Source organism: Ailuropoda melanoleuca, chromosome 11 (genome assembly GCF_002007445.2).
Source record: "Ailuropoda melanoleuca isolate Jingjing chromosome 11, ASM200744v2, whole genome shotgun sequence".
Taxonomy (NCBI): Eukaryota; Metazoa; Chordata; class Mammalia; order Carnivora; family Ursidae; genus Ailuropoda; species Ailuropoda melanoleuca.
Window position 1 is genome coordinate 47,351,169 of NC_048228.1, and position 26,230 is coordinate 47,377,398.

A 26,230-nucleotide genomic window follows, 5' to 3' on the forward strand; every position below is an offset into this window, starting at 1 on the left:
TTTGTTCTCCAAAACTGTGTTAGCAACATGAAATATGGAAGTAGTGTATTTTCAAAACTTCTTAACTGCCTATCTTTTTAGTACCAATTTTGCAGTTTAACTTAACGTGTGTGATGCTTTAAATGCTTTTTGAAATGCCATCCTAAATTTAATGTCCTATCTTTTTAAATTTGAAGTAACAAATAGCATTGGAAAAAAAATGAAAACAAATGATGCTGCTCATAGTTAAGGAGCAACTTCTGGTAATCTGGTGAAATAAAGGAGATTCCTAAAATTGGAAGGACAGGAGTCCTTATATTCTGTAGAACTCCACTTGAAATGTATGAGTGTAAGCATAAGGACATCCAAACACCGCATATATAATTGTTACTCCATTTCTTCCATATCAATGGCATTAGTCAGAAAAATGTTAAAATGTGTGTTAGTTTTGACTAAACAGTATTTTAGGAAATTAATTAAACCCGTTGTTAAAAACTTGAATCTCCATAGGAAGAAGAAGAACCTTTGCCTACCAAGAAATGGCCAACTGTGGACGCTTCCTATTATGGTGGTCGAGGGGTTGGAGGAATTAAAAGAATGGAGGTTGGTACCTTTAAAAAAAAAAATAGAAACTGCTAATCTGGAATGTGTAATTCTAGAACTATTAAGCCATGGAAACTGTGCTTTTCAGAATTTCATAATACCATCCAATTTTATTTAACACTGGGTCTTTTTTGGATCACTTTTTTTTTCTATGGAATCATCCTGGCCATTTCAAAACTGTTCAAGAAGAAACTTCATTAGTCAAAGAATTGCATTGATAAGACGTTCGAATCTCAAGGGCAAAACAAAGTTAGGGTTTTTCTCACTATTTTGGAAAAAATTACTGCGGACAGCATCAACTTTGTAGAAGCCAGCCACTGGAAGTGGCAACAATGCTTGTCTTTGAAAAGATCCAGTAGTTATGTGCTATGTAGGGATAAAAATGTTAAAATATTCGGTGGTAAGGGTATGACCTTATCACAGATGTAGAGGAAGCACATTTAAGGCATTTTTTTTACAGCTTTTAGTTACCACTTACGAACAATTATAATTAATTTTAAATATCATTTATAGACTATATTGAACTTTTAGACTGGCTCAAAGTGTGGATTAAAATTGAACTTTAATATTATATCTTGAAAGTGAAATGAGGTCTTCTGACCACCACAGAAATAGTTTTCAAAGTGATGGATTAATTAATAATAAGCAGTTATCACCAGCATTGAGCCCTTAACCACAGTATAGAGAGGCCAGCATCCCACCTCAAGGAAAAGTTGGAGGAATTTTCTCATTGATGGGCTGACCTCATCATTAAACACAGATCCTGGCATGTCTTCCTTATTACCCTTCCTTATTACCCTTATTACCCTTTAACTTGACTTCTCGATAGGAAGGACTTTTTATGTGATCTGCAGTCATTTCACATATCTTCTCCTCTCATATGGGCTTTGTCCTGTTACTGCCAGCAAAAATCAGTGAGCTAATTAACAACCTTACAACTGTTGGCGATTTTCTCTTTTTTCTACAGTTCAATAAAATTCAGATTCCCAAGGAGAGTTTCCCCTTTTCAGAGTAAATTTCAGTATTCTTCCGAAGGAGCACAGACCTACTTCACGTGGTTGTCATTACCAAAGTGGTGATTCAAGTCATCTGATAGTCTCACTTTCCTGACCACTTTCGGTCTTAAAAGAATGCACACTTTCCCTAAAAGTATGCCGCTTTACTGCTGAAATGCCCTCCGAGACACGTACCTCACTGCTCATAAGTCATGGAAAAGGCAGGTGCTAGAAGCTGTTAAATTTGTCTTTTGGAGAAGATAGTGCCCATGCGTCCGCATGTGGATGCCTGAGAATATCAAACAGTCCAAGAGAACATGGTTAGGCTCACTTTTGTTGTGTGACACAGAACAAAGGTCATTTTCCTTCTGCTTCCCTTCGTTCTGTCATTCTAGGCTGGGAGGGGTGGGGAAAGAGTAGATTAGATAACCTTATGTATATGAAAAATCAACTTGTAAATAAAAGAGTTACATATGGATATCTAAATATGGTCTGTCCCAACTTATTTTTAGTTTATTTCACCTCATTCAAAAATGTGTGTGTAAAAACTGTTTGCAAGGGGAAAAAAAGTTTGACAAGATACACTACAAAATGTGAGTAGCTTTCTCTGGAGGGAGTGATTTTCAATTTGTGCTATGTATTTCCCTGTTTTTTTCCTAGCTCCTTTGACGGGGAGCATGTACTGCTCTATATTCAAAATAATAAATTTAATTCCATTTTGAAGTCTACATGTATAAAATACCACATGACAGTGAGAGAAGTATATGCTAGTAAGTGAGCCTTAAGTGAATAATGTTTTTGTTGAAAACACTAGGAGTCGGGCTAGATTTTTGTTAGTCTAGTATTTCAGTGTATTGAAGATTAAGATCTTTCTAAAGAAAACTAAAAGCATACCCATGAGCTCCTGAAGTGGTCCTGAGTTAAAAGGAATAATATTGGTTTATGGTCAAGATAGCCAAGGGCTCAGGGGCGCCTGGGTGGCTCAGCGGGCTAAACGTCTGCCTTTGGCTCAGGTCATGATCACAGGGTCCTGGGATCAAGCCCCACGTCAGGCTCCCTGCTCAGCAGGAGCCTTCTTCACTTTCCTTCCCAGTTCATGCTCTCTTCTCACTGTCTCTGTCTCCTCTGTCTCTCTCTCTCAAATAAATAAATAAAATCTTTAAAAAGAAGGATAGCCAAGGGCTCATGCACATTCGTAACTCACATTTCAAGTTTCAGGAGTTACTAATTCTTAATATGTGAAATTACATTGCCAGTCCTTTTCAGTTTAAGAAAATTTATGCAAAGGACTCATCCACTTTTAATAAACTGGGGTGCATTTTAGCTTTGGACATTTTAGCTACGTCGCATGCAGTATTCCATCAATGAGATGGAATGGAGATGAGAAAAAAATGAGAAAATGAATGTGAACATTACAAAGGGGGAAACAATACATAAAAGTACACAATAAAAATTGAATTGAGAATTAAGGATCATTATGCTCTCTCAAATCTGGTCTTATTTAAATTTAGGGAAATTAGAAAACATAATCTATTTTTAAACCATGCCTATTTAAACCCGAAAGTATTTCCCTTAAAAAAAATACCTTTACCTGGGAAAAATAAATGGAATTATAGAAATTATTTGCACATCTGAATTATAGAACAAATCTTTGTAACTAATGTTATTTTAAGCCAGGATAGGGATTTTACTTAGGTTTTTTTTTTCTTACTCCTCCTTTAAATTAAATATTTAAACGCTATGGTAATGGCAATTTGCAGAAAGCTGGAACTGAGCTGATGTTAATAACAGCTGTTAGCACAACTGATCCACAGTATCTAATGACTTCAAATGTGTTTTTCTGCCAATTCAGCGTGAAACTGTTTTTGTTTCTTTTCTCAATTCTGAAATTGCTCCTTTATGATACAACCTCCTAGTCATCCAAATATACTCTGGAAATTATGGAATTTTATTATTATGAAAGCCAAGTATTGGAAGAATTTAGCTGTCAAGCTTGCACTTTGTTTTGTTTTGTTTTGTTTTTAATAGTAAAAAAGCCAGGTATATTAATTCTGCTAAAGCTCCCTTTAGCAATTCATACTTGTTTTTTTTTTAAGCCTTTTTGACTATCTCAATGTGGATAAACTAAAATATTAAAATGTTTACATATAAATGTATATCTATTTACAGGCATACTTTGTTTTATTGCACTCTGCATATTGCACTTCACAGATACTGTGTTTTTTACAAATTGAAAGTTAGTGGCAGCTCTGCATTGAGCAAGTCTATCAGCGTCATTTTTCCAACAGCATTTGCTCACTTCCTGTCTTTGAGTCACATCTTGGTAATTGCAATATTTCAAACCTTTTCACTGTTGTTGTATTTGTTATGATGGTCTGTGGTCAGTGATTACCACTTGCTGAAAGCTCAGATGACGCTTAGAAATTTATAGCAATAAAGTATTTTTTAATTAAGGTATGTACATTGTTTTTTTAGACCTAATGCTATTGCACACTTAATAGACTGCAGTACAGTGTAAACATAACATTTTATGCCCTGGGAAACCAAAACATTCATTTGCCTCATTTATTATGCTGTTTGCTTTATTGTCGTGGCCTGGAACCGAACCCGCAGTATCTCTGAGGTATGCCTATAATTGCTTCTGAGAGTTTTAGGAAAAATCTATAAAGTACTTCCTAATTTTAGACTTTGGGATTGAGTGAGAATTATTTGCTGTGTTGTTTTTGATGATGGTGATAATGATGATGGAATAGCTACTTCATGAACTAACACTCAGGATTTAATTAATGAATTTCCTTTAGACCTCAGCAACTCTGTTTCAGAGTATAGGCCTTTAAGAGGTGAGTCTCTAGAAATACACTGAGCCAGAACTCCAAATCAGGGGTGCCTGGGTGGCTCAGTCGGTTAAGGGTCTTGACTTCAGCTCAGGTCATGATCTCAGAGTCCTGGGATCCAGCCCCGTGTCGGGCTCCCCACTCAGCGAGGAGTCTGCATCTCCCTCTCTCCCTCTGCCCTCCCCTGCTTGTGCTTTCTTTCTCTCTCAGATAAATAAATAAAAATCTTAAAAAAAAAACAAAAAACTCCAGGTCAGCCACCTTCGTGTTCTTTACCTGAGAATGGTGCCTGTGATTCTTGGAGGAAGAATATGATTACCCTTACCTCTATGATATCAACTGTGAAGACTAGGCTGGGGAGCTGTATATATTAAATCCATGATTTTTGAATAGATGTAACATTTATCTACTTACATTTTTATTCTGAATTACTTTTCTGAGTTATGACATTTATTTGTTTAGTTAGCTGTGGATCTTTTTTTGTTTTTTGTTTTTTCCCTTAAAAGTGAGACTTCACAACTGCCAGGATATATATCCTGGTTTTAGAGTTTTTTAGCTCAGTTTAGCTATATCTAAAGATTTCATAAGTTTTAGTTTATCTAGATGAAGACACTGTGATTTGAAAGAGAAGGTCATTTCTCTGTAAAGAAAGCCAACTAGCTAGCTCTAAAGGTTTTAATGGTGTTTAAAACAATTTTAACAACCTCATAAAGAACATTCTAGTACCACTGATGACACTGAAAGATACAGATACATTTTAATGACTCAACAGGGTCCACTTGAGGTTGAAAGCCTATTCTAAAATTGTAGTAAAAAAGGTAAAAACATCTAAGTCAGTCTTATCAAAAAGCTGTGAGTAGTTCTTTCTGTGAACAGTCATCATCTTTATCCCTACCCACTAACTCAGGTCATTAAAATCCTTTTTACAAAGTATTGAATTTTTTTTTTTTTCCTTTGTGGAAATCACTTAATTCTGGTGAGTCAGTGTGTCCTGGACAGGCCTTCGTATTTCTTTGCAGAGCTTCACTTATCTTTGTCGTCTTTGTTAATGTCCTTGGCTTTTGTAGGACTTTTTCATGCTTCTGGCTGGACAAAGTCTATCTCCAGGGGTCACATCCTACTCCCATGCCCATGAGGAGATAAAGCTTAGCTCAGCTTTAGCTCTTAATTCCTGTTCATTGAAGAATAAAGAAAATAATTTGACCTATAGTTTTTCAATGTCCAGAGTTTTCAGAGGAGGAAATACCCTAAAATTTGTGGAATTCTCTGGTGTCCCTGAATTTTTCTTTTCAAAGCAGAGCCTTTTCAGATTTGCCTTCCTTAGTGAAAAAGTGATACGTTGAATAAACATACTCAGATGCGCATCAGAAGTAAAGACTGAAAGCTACTTTACAGAGTCGAATTAGTAAAGAAAAATCCTAAATACTTATTTTACTTCCAAAGGCTAAATGGTTAAATCATACTGTTTGACTTAGGCAAACTTGATGAAAAGTTTGGAAGGAACTATTTACTCCTTTGTATAAAATACATTTGTAAAATACATGTAAAAATACATTTGTAAAATTTAAACCTATTTGAAACTTACTAACTTATTTCAGGTTCAAATCCCTGCCCTGTCACTTGCTAGATGTGTGGCTTTGGGCACATCACTTAACCTTTCTGTGCATCAGTTTCTTCATCTGGAAGGAAAATACTAAAGTATTTATAGTATCTCATTGCATTTTTTTGGTATGGATTAAATTCAGTTGGCACATAGTAATTGTCCCCATCATCATCTATTCCCCCCAAGGCCATCAGTACATATGGGTATGTATTTAGCTAGAAGGGGAACATACCTAATTAAATCTCAGAATAGGTGGAATTTAGAGTTAGTATACTACGCCTCTCTTTACTCCAAGATGGTGAACCAAAAGGACCACCTGCTAGATAAGAGTTTGTTCTTCTAGGACACTGGATGTCTGGTCCAAGGATTTTCCCTTTGTTTTAAAGGTTCGTTGGGGTGATAAAGGATCTACTGAGGAAGGTGCGAGGCTAGAGAAAGCCAAAAATGCTGTGGTGAAGATTCCTGAAGAAGTGGAGGAACCCGTCAGGCCCAGACCACCTCAGCCCAAGCCCACATACCAGCCTCCTCAGACAAAGTGGTACACACCAATTAAGGTACTTGTTTACATTTTTGGTGACTTAACTGAGAAACTAGAGAAGCTATGACTTCTTTAGCTCCCTGCAGCTCCCAGCTGTCTGCAGGAGGACCAAGGTATATCAAGCAGCATCATTCCTTAGCCATTCTAACAACTAAGTATTTCTCAGCGGCAAGAATCTTTGTTTTTGTTATTTATTTATTTATTTTAGGAAAGAAATGAGAGGAGAGAATAAGACCTTAGCGTTTTAACTCTTTATTTATTTAGTGCATAGAAGTCGAATACACGCCCTAGGAATTTACGAATCGTGTTTCCCCATAGGGTCGTCTTGATGCGCTTTGGGCTCTGTTGCGGCGGCAGTACGACCGTGTTTCCTTGATGCGGCCTCAGGAAGGAGATGAGGTGTGTATGTGGGGACGGGCAGGGAAAGAGCTGAGTGCTTGGATCAGTATGATGAACGTGGTGAGATAATAATCAAAGAGAATTTAAAGCCATCCTTATAGTTGGGGAAGGAAAGGATTATTGTCTTGTGCAAGTTCCTGTTACATGGGGCACTTGATAAATTATCACCTATTGTTAGAGTTCCTCTTCAGGCCATGGTTTAACACGAGTCCCTTCTCAAGGGATACATACAAATGACGGTCTGTTGTACACATACTGAATATGCACACTCATTGCTTCAGCCTTTGATTTGGACGACACCACGTTCTGAGTTTTTACCAATTGGGGAGGACAGACTGCGGATTAGTAGTTGGGGTCTTTCTCTATCATTTACTAGCAGTGAGGTCCAAGGAATGTGCAGAGCCTCTGTTTCTTCAGGTATAAATACATATTTCTGTGCCTTCAACAGTTGATATAAACTAATTTCTTAAATATATCAAAGTGTCTTTTGGTAGTCCTCCCTTAGCCACAGTTTCAGTTACCCAGAGTCAACCATGGCCCAGAGGCAGATAATCCTCCTCTGACACGTGGGTGGAAGGTCAGTAGTAGCCGTGCTACGTCACGATGCCTATGTCATTCATCTCACTTCCTCTCATCACACAGACATTTTGTCCTCTCACATCATCACAAGAAAAAGGGTAGATACAGGACAATAAGATAGTTTGAGAGTGAGATCACGTTTACATAACTTACTACAGTATATCACTATAATTTTTCTATTTTATTATTAGACATTTTTGCTACTCTCACTGCACTTAATTTATAAATTAAACATAGGTATGTATGTATAGGGAAAAACACAGTGTATTTAGGATTCAGTGTTGTCTATGGTTTCACGCATCCACGGGGGTCTTGGAACATATTGCCTGTGGATGAGGGGTGACAATAAAGCATTATAGAAATTTGCAATGGTGAGATACACACACACTCACATTAAAAAAATACACACACACACACACACACACACACACGTGTATACATTTTCCCTACCGAGGAAGCCTATTTGATGTTTTTTGTTTATGGAAATGTGGCTAGAATTCCTCTAGTGTTATGATTTCTTTAATATGTTAGCACTATTTTCTATAGTGTTGATGTAAGAAAAACCGTTGCAAACATTTTCATACGTCACAATGGACAGGTTTGGTTCAGACACGACACTGTTAGTAATAATAACAGGATCATTTCATCTTGTGTCAACATGATCCTCGTCCTGACCACCAAACCTGAAGTGAGGGAACTTTATTCACTTCAGCTTCAGAGGACTTTAGGTTCATTCAGATTTGATAGGCTATTTTTTGAAGGATGAAGTGATCCATGAAATTAGTATTTATTTTATAGTGCCAAACGAAGTTACGTTCAGTGTTCTATACTTTAGCTTGGTGCTTCTCATACAAAAACATCCAAATCTTCAAATTTTACTTCTATGAAATGAGGTTCATTTTAAAAATATCTGAGTTCAACCATTTAGGAAATCCAGTTTGAGAATTCTCAACAGATCATTTACCCTTTGCTTGGACGATGGGTAGAGATAACCAGGTGGTGTATGAAGGAGACTCTTTCATTACCAGGCCACTACGGTTAATAGAAGGGTCTTACGTTTACTGAAATTTGTTCCTCTGTTTAAATTCATGCATGATCTGGAGCTCTGCTTCTGGAATAACACATGGCAACTCTCTTCACTCTTTAATATGCTAGGCTTTCACTTTATCTGTTTTAAATTTTTTTTTGTGCATCATCTTAGTTTTCTCTCCTCCAGATTCAACATTAGTTCATTTGTTCAATAATTTTTATCTTTTAAAGTGTTGAGTATTGTGCCAGCACTGAAGATATATTAGCTGGCAAAGGCAGACAATGGCTCTAGCACTCTTGCCAATACAGTATATATTCTTTTAAATCTCATGATTAAAATTTAGTCCTTGTTCCTACTAATTCCAATTTAATTCAATAATTTTTGGATTATAAATGTGCACAATTAATGACATCAGGTAATACTGAGGGGTAGGTACAAACTGTAGCCTTTGCTCTTAAGAAACCTAAAATTTGTCTGGGAAACAAGACATATAGGAAAGTAATACTTATTCCAGAAGGTGATCTGAGCCATAGTATAAGTAGGTATTGAGTACACTTGAGTGCACAGAAGAGAGATTAAGTCTCTCTGGAGGAACTTGGAAATGCTTCTTCAAAAATATAGGCCTTCTATCTTTAAATATGAATAGGATTTCAACAGGTGGAATTAGGTGAAATGAGTTTTTCCGTGGATGAAGCATCAAGAGCAATGTCTCTGAGGCAGCCAAGAATACAATGATTTGTGGATTGCTAGATAATCTGGGGGTTAGGGATTGAAACCAGAATGATAGGTTGGTAATAGAAAAGAAGGAATCTTTGAGATTGGAGAAATAGATATATTTGTTTTTTTAAATAATGCATTACACGCATTCATTCATTCAACAAATATTTATCTAGTGCCTAACATGTACCAAACACTTTATTAGATACTAGATATGGTATTTTTTTATTATCCACTGTCATTTTATTTTATTCATTTTATTTTTTTTATTATGTTATATTAGTTACCATATTAGTTATCATTAGTTTTTGATGTAGTGTTCCATGATTCATTGTTTGCGTATAACACCCGGTTAATATTTTTAAAAAATTATAGTGCTAGAAGGGTGCCTGGATGGCTCAGTCTATTAAGCCTCCGACTCTTGATCTCAGGGTCGTGAGTTTCAAACCATGTATTGGGCTCCATGCTGAAGGCACTTAAAAAAAAAAAAAAGAAAGAAAAAATTTTAGTGTTAGAATACTGTACGTGTCCTAGCAGGACAAATCATTATTTGTTCTTCCATGATTTAAGAGTAATCTTTTCATTATTTTGACCATGATTTCCTTTGTTGTAGTAGTTTGGCCACACTTTTGTCTATTATAGCCCCAAAGACTTTTATTCTAACTCTTAAGGGCAAATTGTTTCAAAATTCAGAATTTTTCAGATTTTAGGAATCTGATATTGCCCATGTATTATATATTTATGTAAAGCAGCACCTTCTGATTACATTATTTAGACATTTTTGCTACAGAAATATTAGTTACTGCAAGTACACACAGACTATTAATAGTCTCAAGTTCAGGTCAGGTTTTGCTTCCAAATAAATTTTGGTGACAAACTGAGCACAAAACTTAAGAGCTTTCAAAGATTTTGTATTTCAGAGGTGTATATAAAAGATAGTAGATCTTTACTGTGTGTGGTAAACTAAGTCTCCAGTTTTTCCACCATATACCTATGTATGCTCCATCAAATATATATCAATTGTATGTGTATCTGACACAGTATGAGTTTGTCTTTAACATAATACTTATTCTTGTACAGCTTTACTGCTTCCAACATTTCGTCACCTCCAAGTTTTTGTTACTTATTTCAAACCGTTGTTAAAGCCTCAATGTGGCACTCCATGAAAGCTTTCCCTACAGGCTGATAATCCAGTTAATTGACATTAATATGGTAAAGCTAGGAACCCACCCAGTAGTACAATCTCAGTTTACCATCTTTTTTTTTTTTTTAATATTTTTTTTAGCGGAGGAAAGGGGCAGAGGGAGAGGGAGAGAATCTTAAGCAGGCTCCGTGCCCAATGCAGAGCCCAATGTAGGTCTTAATCTCACAGCCCCGAGATCATGACCTGAGCCAAAATAAAGAGTTGGACACTTAACCGACAGAGCCACCCAAGCACCCCTCAATTTACTATCGTATTCAAAAGAATATTTAATGAACTTTGTTAAATTATTTGATGAATTTATGGTATAATGCATAGTATATTTCCTTATCCAGCCAAACCAATGGTGCAGAATTATTTAATCATGGAAATTAAGTAAGCTTGGCATGATTTGCTCTTCTGTTTCTGTTTCTTGCTAGTGAAACTTAAAATATTTATTATTTTTTAGACTGGGGATTGATGTCAAGTCTTGTCACCTTTTTCCTTTAGACAATCTGGGTAATCTTTGCCTTTCCTCCTTTTTATTTCCCATCTCCCATTTTCCATGTTTCACAAAGATTATTAAGAATATCTGAGTTTCTGTCCACTTCACATCATCAACCAGGTATTCTTTATTTGATATAGTTAATTCCAATATAAACTTCCCATCCCACATACATACATAACTATAACCTGTATTTTTTCAGAGATTATAGAATTACACAGCAAAAAACAAAAACAAAACAAAAACAAAAACACCCATTCCAGTATGTTAGTAGAGTTACCATTCTGTACATTCTTAGGACAATTGAAGAGTCCTGACATTTTTTATGTTTATATTATGTTTTAGGAAACCATTATACTGTTTTGGTTGCATGGTCTCTAGAATGTTTCCCTCCTTTCCTTCCTTCCTTCCTTCCTTCCTTCCTTCCTTCCTTTCTTCCTTCCTTCCTTCCATCTATCCATTCATCCATCTTCATTTTTCCTGTTTGTTTCTTCTTGAAAACATTCCCCACTAGACTTTCACTTTCAGGTTTGCTAATTTCTTATAGGAGTTTATGCATTTCTTTCATACTATGCTAATTTTCTTTTTGGCTTCTTTTGAATGAATGAAGCTTTTCAGTTGCTCTTTTCTTATCCTCATGAGCACGGTAAATATTGTTACTGACAAGGCCAACCGTGTGACTCTGTAATATTTGTGGCCCCCCAAAATCTGCACCAATATAAGACACATAATCATAGTAAATATTTGGTTAACTTTAAAAGACTTTACAGTAACTGGAATACATCAGATACTTTTATCCAAAAAAGTAATATTTAATTATTCATTTATATAAAATCATGATTGCTTGGTGCAGTGGCATAATCTGTATGGATATGTGAACATCCCACAAATTTGATTTTTAAAAAAAGAGCAGTAATATTTCTTAAATTCCAATACCTTTTTGCCATTAGAGTATCTCTCCTTTGAGAAACAAAGTGATTTGCCTAGTGAGAAAAAGAGGACCCAGAGGTAGAAAGAGAATCAGGATATAGTGCATATTTCGCACTGTTAATTTTGATGTACATTTGATGTATGATATTAAAATGGGATGATTTGCTTTGGTAATGCTTTATTAATGCATGAGAGAAGACAACCACGGTTCACCATTACCTTCTACTTACTGTGGCTAGCTAAGCCCTCAAAAATTAAATGGACTGGACTGTGTGATTTTCACCAATTCAGTGTATGTAGACATGGTTTTTCTCCTAGGATTACATGGAGTGGAGAAAACTTTTAATTTAGGAGACTAAGATATCCAAGTGGCAGTGACTTCCAATTCTCTGGCTATTCTTTGTCTTGAATACTGTAGGTAAACCAGAGTGGAATCATTGAATGAGAAAACTAGTCTTCGAATTTTTTGGATAGCTTTAGATACTTATATTCACCTGTGATTGGATACCATAGCACTTGGAAGGGTAAAATCCTGTCTTCAGCCTTACTCCTCTGAAACTAATCAGTACTTAATCAAACTAAATTAGATTACTCAGTATACTCATGAAAGGTTTCATGTATGTGTGTGTACTGTATACATAATGTATAGTAAGGATAATCATTGTCCTTCCAAACCGTTATCACTTTTATTTCACAAACCTATTTTTCCATTAAATTTTCCCATTAAATAATAGGAAATTGGTAAATAGTATTGCATTAGCTTAGATTAGATACCTTGATGCCCCCCTCAAGTTTGTCTTTGCATATCAAATAATGCATTGGAAAAATGTTCTTAGCTATTCAAGGACAATCTTTTAAAAAGAAACTTTCTTATCAACATATAAATAGGTGATAAAGTTTTGCAAATAATTTTCCTGTGGTCATAAACCTTGTGCGTGTTTACTTTGGATGATACTTCTTAGAAGTATTTGTATAACGGCACACAAGGCGTGTGTGTATGAAGCAATTTGTACATCGTAGAAATTAAGGGAAGACTTTTGGAAGAATTTTCTAGTCCTTGGAAATGGATGCAGTTTGTTTCATTGCGTCAAGAAAATAAGCAAGAATGTTTTCTCCTTTGTGAATTTCAAAGGAGTAACTGTCATTCTCTTTCTGAAAAAAACAAGGCAAAACAAACTTATTGCTGCTTGAGAGACAATAAAATAATTGTTTTCAGGTTGTGGCTGTTGGTTCCAAAATCACAGCACCAATACCTACTCAACAGCATGTTTTCTACCTTGGAAAACAATCTCGTCATTTATTTATAAATTGTTTACTGCAGATCCTGTCTCTTGAGAGTTTAGTTTAATAAACAAATCAGCGTACGTAGAGCTAAACCGGGAGTCAAGCACATTTACTCTGCGAGTCCCGTCACGCAGAATTTCAAGCCAAATGCTCTCCTTTTTTTGGCTCCGAGGCCGCACCGGGCTCATTTGCAGAGGAATTCACTGCTGAATTGAAGTCCTTGATCAAGTAATTGAAGTTCAGGCATAAAGTATCAAAGCGGCGCGAGAAATCTCTGGCTCGTTCCCTCGCTCCCGCTCCCCTTCCGCGCCGCCAGCTCCTGCCGAGGCGGCGGGGTCCGCGCCGCACACAGACCAGGCCCGGGCTTTGATTGTGGCTGCAAGTCCTCGGAGTCATGAATGTTTCAGCGCGCGGCGCGCGAGGTGAGGGCCGCGCGTCCAGGTGTAAGCTAGCAGGTTGTCGCCGACATCTGCTTGCAGCAGCGGCAGCGGCCTCCCCAGCCCGCAGCGAGCGGCCGGATTGTCAGCGGAGGTAGTTGAGAGCGGCAGAACCATTTTGGTCTCACACTCGCTGCCTGGAGGCCTGAAACACCAAAGGTAGGAGTGGGGGTGGACACAGCTGCGCTCCCAAACTTGCCTTAGGCACAAATAAAGAGATCTAATGCAGTTTGACTTCGTGGCGGTGGGGAGACGAGGACAGAAAGCCACTTCAGAGACAACTTAGCGCTGCAACATCTGCCGCCAAGTTTCCAGGGAGTGACGGGGGACAGCAGGTACACATTGAAGTCTCCACATAAACAACCTCCATTAAGCCATGGACTCTTTTGAAGGGCCTCCATCAAACATGCTGGAGTCCGCAGCAGGAGTTTGTTTGCTTTTCAAAGCAGTGTTTTGTTTTTGCAATAACAAGGTAATTTATAAATCATGCATTACCATGCGTGCTCCTTTTGTATTTGAAAAGTGAGAGTTGGAGAAGCAGAAAGGCAAAGAAAGAAGAAAGCACAGCACTAGTTTTGGAGTTGTTCCACGAACCAATTAAATCTCCGAGGAGCTCCTTGGCTGTAATCGAGGTTATGTTAACCTTCAGACCGCGATCCCTCATTCACCAGTAAACAGACTAAATTTATACGCCGCAAGAGAAGAATCCTAGGAATGGTGACACCGTGAAATGCATCCTCCGTTTGTTTTTAAACTTCTATCATGGGGCTTCTTACTACATGGAGGGGAAAGGAAATTATTTTCTGATGGATGTAAATTTTTAGTAAAACAAAATTTAGAAAATTCCATTAGCTTTAATTTTCTATTTACAAAGGCCTTATGCCTAGAGTTGGATATTAAAAATAAAATTTTAAGTCAGTAGTCAGAACTGCATGTTCAGGGAAGCATTTTTCTTTTTGAGGAGTTTTCCCACTGTCTTCTAGATTCAGCCAGAAAAAAATTCCATAATGTGTATACTTTTCAGTGGGAATATTGCAAAAGCTCATAATTGTGCACACACTCATATGACAGAATGAGAATTGGTTTAAATATTAGTCTGACAAAGCTCCAGGGTATGGTAATATAATATTCTGTGGTAACGTAAACTGTTATTATGAATAAGATTTAGGCTCTCTCACCTGAGGGAACACCTGCAAGGTTATGGAGATAAAGGTGCTAACTCAAAGGGATCTGTGGAACGGGAGTAGCTGGGGACAGCGGCCTGGGGAGAGATGTTAGAATGTGGCCAAGTTTTTAGCAGTCAGCGGCGAAATAAGCAACGGAAGTGCATAGTGAGTTTCCAGTTAAGCTAAATTTATTATGTTGGGAGGACTTCTATTGTGCAGGTATAATTTTCAGGTTTTGAAATGATGGATGGCAACTGCTTTAGAAAAAACGAAGTCCATTTTGACAGAACCTAATGTCCATCCTCTGATTTTTATAAAAAAAATCTACAGGAAAAAAAAAAATCTGAGAACATAGATAGCACAGGTTCATTTAAAAGGCTCCAGAGAAACCTGATAATCTCAATGGCAAATGATTAAGGCTGTACCTCTTGTTTATATCTCTAGTTCTAGCTTATGTTCCCTTTTCTGCCTGTCCTGCAGCTGAATTCCCAATGTTCAAAACAAACTGGCCTCACTGTCTTCCATGGCAGCTTCTTCCAGGATCCTAACCGTCCCCAGGATCTCTGTGGGGTCCAGCACGCTTACCAGTCACCCAGTGCTCAATGCTATTAAAGTACTTCATCTTCAGACTGACTCACATTTTGGTAGCAGAGATTGTGGGCCACCTGCCTTTAAGTTCCCCATCACATTTGCAAAATATAAACCACTTGTGGGTGTTTCTGAAACAGAGTGAAACCTTCACTCAAATGAGTTGATATTCCAAATGTTTTCAGTGTTTGGAATTATGCTGCTAATGACTGCATTTTTATGCTTAGTTTTTAGGTTCCATCTTAATATTTTGTGTCCTGTAGCTGGACTTTGCAATAGGTTTTTTAAGAACTGTAAGAAAACCCTTCATTTTAGCCTGAGTCATTGAGGACATTGTACACAAAATGCTCCTGATACTTTCGGACCTTTTCTTTTTTGAATTCTTAAATGAAAGAATAGAGAAGAATATCAAGATTTTTTAAAAAAAACTCAAGTGATTGCTTACCTTTTATTTTTGTAAGATCTGAAATTTTATGTGATCCTTGTAACTAATTATGATTGACATGACTGGGAAAGACTACCTTCAGATTTTTCTACCCTTTTGTTATCACTAGTATCTTCCATTCTGATTATCTCTTGTCTTTATATTTTGGGGCATCCTTAAAATACCTTAAATATCCTGCTTAATGTAGTAGAAGTAATTTACTTTGGTTTATATATATTTGAAAGATAAATTTTTCTAGAATAACACAGACATGCCATTGTTACTACAATCCCACTGAGTATGTGTATATATGTGCGTGTTTACTATAAATATCTGTGTATATGCCTGTAGAACACATTTTCTCACTGTGTATGTTATCAACTGATGCCTGTTTCAGTGGATAATAATAATTTCATGAGATAGAGTACTTTTTTTGATACTACTTCTTAGGTTAAATAAAACCATCTCTTAATTGTGGATAAAAGCTGGCAAAAGTGTTGACTCAGTTTGGTTCCCTAAAGTGAAAGATGTGAAATGTAATAAATACCCAAAAGACTTATTTTTTCAAAGAAAGTAAATAGAATCTGGATACTTAATTGGCTTCTTAACCCCCCAAGCCAGGCATAATTTGGATTTAGAGGCCTGATACATATTAATACATATTAATAAGTTACTACATAAGTAACTTATAACTTATATGTATAAGTTATATATATAAGTATATAAGTAACTTATATGTATAAGTTAATACATATTAATAAGTTAATACATGTATTAACTTAGAAGTTTAGATTTTCTTGGTTAGATTTCTTGGTTAAAATGGATCAACCAGCTTTTGACAATCAAGAGACAAAAATTAGTATATTAGTGTACATCCCCTCTTCTCAATGAATGTGCTGATTTTAGAAATAAACGTTTTCTTCCCCATCATCAGTGAGCTTTGACGCAATAAAACAATACTTAAGAAAAATATCAAGAGTTGATATTGGTTGTCCAGGGCTAAACACATTATTTTCTTAGCCTTAATATACAGCATTGCTATAGAACATCTTGAGGACATCAGTTAAATCATCCAACTGGGAGCAGAAATGTTGGCACGGATATAATTTTTGACTTTTTTTTTTTAACCATTTTGAGTACTTTATGTGTCACCTTTTATAATTTTAATTACAGAGGATCAAATATATTTAAATAAATCACTTTGTAATTTCTAATAGTTTATAAAAATCTACATTATTTTGGATGTATTAAATATTCAGTTTTCAATTTAGAGCTCAAAGTACCCAGTTCAAGAGGGGGAAAAAATGCATTAAATTTTGTAGACAGTTCATTATTTTAACAAAGTACATTATGATGGTGCCTTCATGTCTACCAGACCCCCATTTATAAGTTTAGTTTAAGGAAAGCTTCATAACTCAGTTAAGGAAATTGGCTTGAGTAGGAAGCTTTTATTGCTCCCTTATTTTTCAAAATGAATTTATATTAACACATTATATAAATATATACTTTTAAGGAGAACTCAATGGGTTTTTTTTGCTAAATATCTTTCATTTTTATTTCTAAATAAAACACTAGGACTTTTATAATACACACTTTTAATCTCTAAGTAAGTCCTTTTTAAAATTGCTTCACATAGTCTTTATATTTTCCATTAATTCTGCACTGAATCAAATTGCAACTTCTAACACTTGAGAAATTTGAAACTGATATAACTTTGAGATATAGAATAAAAATGATTTACTATTCAAACTTTGTGAGAAATTGTGTTTAAGAATACCAGTAAACATTCACTTGTTTACCACTATATGGATTAATTAACTCTTATTTCAAAGGGTTATGAGGAATTTCTTGAGGTTTTTTTTTTTAAATTAATGAAGTTGGGATAGTTTTTACAAACTTGTTCCCATTTCAAAACCATTTTACTCTCTGACATACCTCCTATCTCCTCCTTAGAGAGCTCTTTTCACTTTGAGAATGTGGAAAAAAAGATGTATCTGATTTCCTAAACGTTAGATTTCCACTATGTTTTTTAGCAAGCAGGTTAGTTAGTATACTGAAGTAATTTATATTATACCTATATTTTAGAATCTTCTCCAGTACTAAGCACATTTTTTGTTTTGGATCAAAATTAGAGATTTCAAACAGTTTTTTACTTAAATCAAGCACTGTTTCCTGCTTACAGTAAATTCTTCTATTAGAGCCATTTCCTGACACTAATGGTATCTTAACAAAGAGTTTATTATGAATTCAGTAAATTTTATTCAAATAGCATTAAGATCTGCCCTAATGAGAATGGGCTATACACACACAAGATTATATGGTTATGCGATTATCCACACTGATATATCATATATCAAATCATATCTTACTTGCCTAAAAAGTAAATCTGTAAAACATATTTCAATAAAGAATTCAAATAGCACATTTATATATATATAATACAGATAAAAACTCTATCTAGCATTAAGAGTGTTTACTCTCTGATATCTTTCTCTACATCGTTCATTTCTCTCTCTCCTCCCTCCTCCTAACTTTGGTCTATTCCTAAGGTTTAACCCTTGGTCTCCGGTTATTCTCACAACTCACTCTTCTCTAGAGAGCACATGGACTCGCACTGCTTTGCTATCATCAACTACATCATTTTTAGACAATTCCCTCCTGTCTCCTAACTTGTACTTACCTATCTGTGAGAGCTTATATGAATTTCTTCTTGGATGTCCTGTTGTGACCACATCATGTGCATTCAGCTGGACTTATACTATATTCTGTATGTATGGCTTTCAAACTGTAGTCACTATATAGCTTTTATGTCTGTTATTCTCTCTGCCCTTCACCTGATGTATCTAAGTTGATGCCCAACTGACTTTCTGGTTTCCACAACTCACTGAGCAGGGTCGAGACTTCAGTTTTCTAATTCTGCAGACAAAATCTTATGCCAACAAATTGTAATATTTCACTGTAATACGTACAAGATAGTGAACAGAATTCTGTATATTAACGTCTCTTAGTTTCATATAATTGATTAAAAATGAAAATGAGCTATTGAGGAATACATGCATTAGACTCTAGTGATTCTTAAGAGATATGTCATTTTGACTTTGTACACTTCAAAAGTTTTTGTAATTATTACTCACGATTTTAGGTTCATGATTCTTCCCCTGAGACTAAGCTACTAAGAATATCAAGACATCAGAGCAGTTCTGAAATTTGATAAATTTGAATTATTTCTTATAAAGGTATGACTGAGGATGCTGATACATAAAAATGTTATATGGAGCTGAGATTTATCATTTTGGATGATAATTTATAATTAAATCTATTAAACATTTTCTGAGTTATAAAAGCATGACACCATTTTCTTTTAGGTGGAATTCTGAACAGATAAAGGCCTACCATTTTTATTAATTCTCCTTATCAAAATATGTTTGTTATTTTGTTGTTTGCAGTTGCATTGTTCTCATTTTTTTTCTAAATCAGATTTAGTCTTTGCTTCACATTTGATCCAAGAAGAGTTTTCAGTGATTGAAGTTATTGTGAGATCTGTATTTGTCCCAGTGAAATCATACATTAATGTCGATCTCTTCCATAATCATCTCTGTGCAGGGCTGTATATGGCTTTTGCTAGCTCTGAGTGCCTTGTCGGTCCAGTTTATAGAAATGCTGGCTCTTCTCAGCAGAGAGAAGGGGGCTGATCATTGAATTCAGTTCATACTCTCTAGAAGAGGTGTGATGGCTTTATCTGTCCTCTGAATCCAGATTTATGAACTAGTCCTGTGCTCTTAACTAGATTAGTTCCTTTTCCATTAACTGCTTAAAGTAGGGCAGCTGTCTGAGCTGTTGGTTGTAAATTTGCTAATGTCTACTTTGTTAATCTCAGATACAAAAGGCAACAGAAAACAGGAACAAAGTTTTAGGACCTTGGGTTTTCACAGCCTGAAATGAACATGGAATGGTCACAGGAATGAGAAACTGAAGAGATACGAAGAACTGTTATGTTGGGGAAATGGGGATGACTTCTGTCATTAATCTTAATTAATTGCCAAGAGTTTTAAATCTGAATTATTAATACTGAAGTTAAGCCTTTAATGCACTGTTCATGGTTTGGCATCAGACGCTCTTTTTTGAGATAAGAGGTTTAGGAGGGAGAGGAGGGTGTGTGTGTGTGTGAGTGGGGGGGAGAGAGACTTACATAAATATTTTCATTTACATCTTTCAAACATTTCCCTGGGTTAATATTCAGGCCTTCACCTTTTGACAGTTACTGTAGGGCAGTTAGGAATTATAGATAAGTAACAATAAATCCAAATAAAATCCCTAGGTATAGCATCAGCAATAAATCTGAATAATATTACTTTCATGGTTACCAGCATACAAAATACTTCACTGAAGAGGGAATGTCAGATTATGGGCTCAAATAGAAGGTGGGAGGATCAGGAGACCAAAGATGAAAAGAAGGGAAGAAAGGGAAAAAAGAAATGAAAAATGGGAAAGAAAGATTATTCCTCTGAAACACATGCAGGCAATAAAAGATTCAAGAGTTTATTTAAATAATAAGCTGCAAATTATATGTTTGTAAAGTTGCCTACTCCACTATAGTGAGGCATTAATCATTTGGAATGAAATTGACCCTTGAAATGACTAAGACATCTTTTTTTTTTTTAAAGATTTTATTTATTCATTCGACAGATATAGAGGCAGCCAGCGAGAGAGGGAACACAAGCAGGGGGAGTGGGAGAGGAAGAAGCAGGCCCATAGCAGAGGAGCCTGATGTGGGGCTCGATCCCACAACACCGGGATCACGCCCTGAGCCGAAGGCAGATGCTTAACCGCTGTGCAACCCAGGCGCCCCAAGACATCTTCTTAAAACTCTTTTTTTCCTCCCTGCCTCTAACTGTTCCATTCATGTTTCTCAGGTTAATCTCCCTTCACTATTAAATCTATGTTATTATTCTGTGATACTTTCCAATGTGAAATCACAGAAAACTATATTAATTATGAGTATTTTGGCTATAGAAAAATGGCTTGAAATTCTTCCAGAAGAAATCTTTAAAAGCACATAAGGCTCAAAATTTAAGAATATGGTTTCAGGATTAAATCTCATGTTCACAATGTAAAAGAAAAAACAAAAAGGCCTGCAATGAAAATATGCCACACAGTAATTTGTTTTTACATGTATATCTGACTTCTGATGACTGTGAACTAAATTTCAGTGGCAATTTATAGTCAGTGGTTTAAATTTTCTTGCCTACAAATTTGAAAGACAGATTTAGCTGTGAGACATATATGATTATTCTTTGCAGCAATGTTTTCTTCTTTTTATATTAACTTTAAATATAAATAGAAAAAACATGAAAGTGAAATAGTATTTATTTTATTTATTCATCTATTTATATTTGTACATAGTAACTAATTATTGGAAAGACAAACAAAAATCTGCATATGTCATGAGTTTAGATTTTAATTTATAAGTAGTGGACAGCCAGTAAAGGATTGGAGCTGGGCAGTAATAACAGATCAAATAAAATTAGAATTCGGCTCTTGAAATGTTCTCAAATAAATTTGTGACAGGAGTGGAGATAATTTGTGTTTTTCTGTATAGCTTAGCCCCATTATCAATGTCTTTGTCTTTGTGTATAGTCTTTTTATTATGAGTTACAAAGAATGATATAAAAATTTTGATATAGCAAGTCTGGTGGATTGTCAAGAGGTCAAGTGGTTCCTTGGATAAGGTAGCATTTTTTCCAATAGGAATCCTATCCCCCCCCCCTTTTTTTTTTCTTTTTTGCTAGAGGATGGATATCAACTTAGGCTTATTAGCTACAAAAAAAGAGATTCATGGCTTCAGATATTTTTCTTGATTTTTCAGGGGTCTTCTTCCTTGCTTCTTAGGAATACATAGATAATTGAAGCTCAGGCTCGTATGTGTTCATGTGTATATATGCATGTGTATGTGGGGGGTGTTTATGTGTCTAGTGGGGACAGCAGTGCCTTCTATCTGTTGAGGGCACTCCTAACTTAGGAAAGAAGAAATCTTTCATAGGAAAGACTTAGAATTCAGCTAACAGTCATTGACTACCTACTGTGTCTTAGGTATGTTCTATTAGGTATATTCAACTCTTCATAGTGCTGAGAATTAGGTGCCTGTGTTATTCTCATATTACAGATGAAGAATATGAGACACAGAGATATTTAGTGAATTTCCCAAGGTTACGTTGCTGGAAAGTAAGAGAGCTTAGATTCAAACCCAAGTTTTCTTTTTTCTTTTTTTTTTTTTTTAAGATTTTATTTATTTATTTGACAGAGAGAGAGCCAGCGAGAGAGGGAACACAAGCAGGGGGAGTGGGAGAGGAAGAAGCAGGCTCCCAGCGGAGGAGCCTGATGTGGGGCTGGATCCCATAATGCCGAGATCACACCCTGAGCCGAAGGCAGACGCTTAACGACTGCGCCACCCAGCCGCCCCCAAACCCAAGTTTTCTGATTTCTGATTCAGTGAGCACTCCATTTTGCCATGCTGTCATTTTACAGTCCAACACTTTATTTTTCCCCCTATTCAATCAATAACTGATTGAATTGAGATAATTATACAGGTAGGAAAGTACTTTTAAAATTTCAGTTTTGAATCTGATTCTTTTGATATAGAAATTATTAATTTTGTATCAGTGTCTATATCAATAGTGTTTTGGAATATATACAGAATGCATGCATATTATTCTCTTTCTATATGTAATGTGCATTTAATTTTGCACGCATCTATAAATAGAAGATAACATTTAGAAATGGCAGTGAATTCCCTAGAAGGTTAATAATCTGCATCTATAAATAAATATATATTTAGAATTGACAATAAATTCCACAGAAAGTTAATACGGATCTTTTGCATCATAAAGGACCGTAGAAGTTTTGTAATTACCCCTTCCTAGACAGAAACTTCCCCTCCACTAAAGTTCTATGCTCTAGAAAGAAGAGCATGTTCAAAGGCTCAGGAGGGCTAGAATAGCTGTGTATCCCAGGAATAGTAGTGTGCTAGGCTGGGCAAGAACCTGGGAATTAGGGAAGTAAATTGAAAGAAGAAAGCAGGATTACAGAAGCCCTAAAGCTCTTGGTGACATTTTGGTAAAATCACGACACTGGGAGTTCAGGGACTTGGATTCTCTATACTGTCATTGATTAGCTTGCAACCCAGCACAAATTGCCTCTTCTCTCTGGTCCTCAGGTTTCTCATGTGTAGAGAGAAATAAATGATCACAAAGATACCTTTGAATTCTAGCAATCTTGTCTTTTTTTTCTAATTTCAACCAAGTGAGCTATATGAAGACAGGGCTATCCCCGGGACGTTGCGCATTGCCTCTCAGACAGTAGGCTTTAATAAACTCTGATGAGTGAAAGAATTTATGGAAGTAGAAAGTTTGGCCTATTGTTTACAAATCTGTTTAAGCTAATTCGTACTTTTTTAGTAATTAGACATTTTGTAAGCCCATCAGTAATTTAATAGTACATATAAGCAACTTGAAACTAATATAACATTGAATGTTAACTTCACTGGAATTAAAATAAAAAAATAATAATACATATAAACATTTTACAAGTTACTTTAAGAGTTAAAAAATTGCATATATTCCTCACAGTATTCTAAAACGTGTTTGAAAACTGTAACAATACTATGATTCTAGATCCATAATGGATATTTTGCTGCTATATGCTTTAAATAAATTAAAAATAACTGCATATGGAAGTAGGTAGAAATAATACAGATTTAAGAGAGCAGTATATTTAAATGTTATGCCAGTTTTCTGTCTTTATAAGACCAGCCTATTTCTTATTGCTTTTCTTCTTTCAAAAAGAAGATATTAATGTGTGATATTGGATTATCTCCATTGTCATTTTGATATGTTGCAATTTGCTGCCTTGTGTCACAACTGCAAAGTAATTTAAACACAAATTTTCTTTTATTTAATGCTGTTATAAGCAGTGAAGTACTAATGTGTTTCTGTCATTAAATATATATAACTACGTGGAAACCTTCTCCCATTGGGTCACTCTGAAATTGATTTTCCAACTTGAGTTATTAGTAGTGGACAAATGTTAAATGAAAATCAATCATTTTGATTTAAATTAACCAAATACACTACTTTTATTAAGTGGTGTTTTTCCCTAACTAGATGATAACACTTTTGGTGATCTCTAGCCTTTGAATGCTTTTAACATAAACCTCTAAGGACAATGGTTTAATCATAATTTTATTCTTATAGTAGAATTACCTTACTCTTGATCAGTTAGATAAAAATATATTTTAGATATTATTTATAGATTTATTTTATTATTTGTTTTTTAATTGAAGTACGGTTGAGACACAATGTTACATTAGTTTCAGGTGTACAGTATAGTGGTTCAACAACTAGTCTATATGTCATGCTCTGCTTACAAGTGTAGCTACCATCTGTCACCATACAGTGCTATTACAATACCATTGACTCTGTTCCCTATGTTGTGCCTTCTATCCCTATGACTTTAAAGCAGGCAAAGATAAAAAAAAATCAGGAAAGAGCCCAATGCAACATATACCTCAGGTAATTATGGTGATGTTGGGACAGTGTCAGGATCCAAAACTGTCATGTCTAAGATACAAAGTCAAAACTTGAAGAATAGACTTAAGAAATTGTTTAAGGGGTGCCTGGGTGGCACAGCGGTTGAGCGTCTGCCTTCGGCTCAGGGCGTGATCCTGGCATTATGGGATCGAGCCCCACATCAGGCTCCTCCACTATAAGCCTGCCTCTTCCTCTCCCACTCCCCCTGCTTGTGTTCCCTCTCTCGCTGGCTATCTCTATCTCTGTCAAATAAATAAATAAAAAAAAATCTTAAAAAAAAATTGTTTAAGAATATAATTCTCTGGAAGACAGCGCACATCACCATCATTGTTAGTATCATCATTAATAACAAAACCAAGCATGATCTCTAGAGAAGCACTTATGTACCAGATACTACACTAGTGACCTTATGTAGGTTGCACTAATTTTTAAAACAGCTCAATGCAAAGTACATTTATCCCCATTTTATAGAGAAAAGGAAACTGAGGCTCAGAAAGGTCAGGTAATTTGCCAATCACGTAGGTAGGTAGTGCTCGATTGGTATTAACTTTCTTTGAACTTTAAATATGTTATTGGAAAATTTAGTTTGCTAATTAAATTCTACTTTAATTTATGTTTCAATTTTAATTGGCCAATTATACAGAAAATGCACCACAGTTTAAAATTCAGTGTTTTAGTTGTAATTTATATGCTCATACACAGAATCGAGAAAATTATACCAATGAAATTAAATTGAAGAGGCCAACATAGAAATGGAAAAAACTAGTAAACTATTTAAATAACCTAAGAATCAGTACTGACTATTTAAACATAAAATATCCAAAACATAAATATTAAGCATTTTAATCAATCACACTGTTGGATATATTGGGGTCAGAAAATCATTTGTGGATTGATTTTTGAGCATCTACGGACACTATGCAGGGACCAACACTTAGGAGCAATTATAAAACATATTTTCCTTAAAAAAATAAATGAAATATAAGTTGTGGTAGCAAATAAATCAACAGGTTACTCTTTTTTGTTTTTTAAAAAATTTTAATTCCAGTATCGTGAACATGCAGTATTCCATTAGTTTCGGGTATACAATATAGTGATTCAACAATTCTGTACATGACTCAGTGCTCATCACAGTAAGTGTGCTCTTAATCCCTATCACCTGTTTCACCCATGCCCACCCACTCCCCCTCAGTTTGCTCTCTAGAGTTAAAAGTTTGTTTCTTGGTTTGTCTCTCTTTTTTCCTGTTCGTTTTCTTTCTAAATTCCACATATGAGTAAAATCATGTGGTATCTGTCTGTCTTTAACTGGCTTATTTCACTTAGTATTATACTCTAGAGCCATCCATGATGCTGCAAATAGCAAGATTTCATTCTTCTTTATGGCTGAATAATACTTCATTCTCTGTATGTACCACATCATCTTTATTCATCTATTGATGGACACTTGGGCTGCTATCTAGTTTGGCTAATTATTGTAAATAATGCTGCAATAAATGTAGCGGTGTATATATTTGTTCAAATTAATGTCTTTGTATTCTTTGAGTAACTACCCAGTAGAGTGATGATTGGATCATAGGGTAGTGTATTTTTTAAATTTTTTTACAGAACCTCCATACTTTCTTCCACAGCAGCTGTACCAGTTTGCATTCCCACCAATAGTGTACAAGGATTCCTTTTTCTCTACATCCCCAACATTTGTTTCTTGTGTTTTTTATTTTAGCCATTTTGACAGGTTTGAGGTGGTATCTCTTTGTGGTTTTGAGTTGCATTTCCCCATCAGTGATGTTGAGCATCTTTCCATGTGTCTGTTGGCCATCTGTATGTCTTCTTGGAGAAATGTCTATTCATGTCTTC

The 26,230-nt window shown here is 35.5% G+C and overlaps 1 protein-coding gene across 2 annotated transcripts in view; it reads left to right on the plus strand.

The window, feature by feature from the left end:
• Nucleotides 1-26,230, plus strand: part of ANTXR2 (ANTXR cell adhesion molecule 2) — a 143,981-nt gene that overhangs the window by 80,608 nt on the left and 37,143 nt on the right. For both annotated transcript variants that reach the window (XM_034671637.1, XM_011219018.3), the window contains exons 14-16: nucleotides 490-582; nucleotides 6,401-6,568; nucleotides 6,871-6,951. In XM_034671637.1, the coding sequence (XP_034527528.1) occupies nucleotides 490-582; nucleotides 6,401-6,568; nucleotides 6,871-6,951 (342 nt within the window). The remainder of the gene's footprint in view (nucleotides 1-489; nucleotides 583-6,400; nucleotides 6,569-6,870; nucleotides 6,952-26,230) is intronic.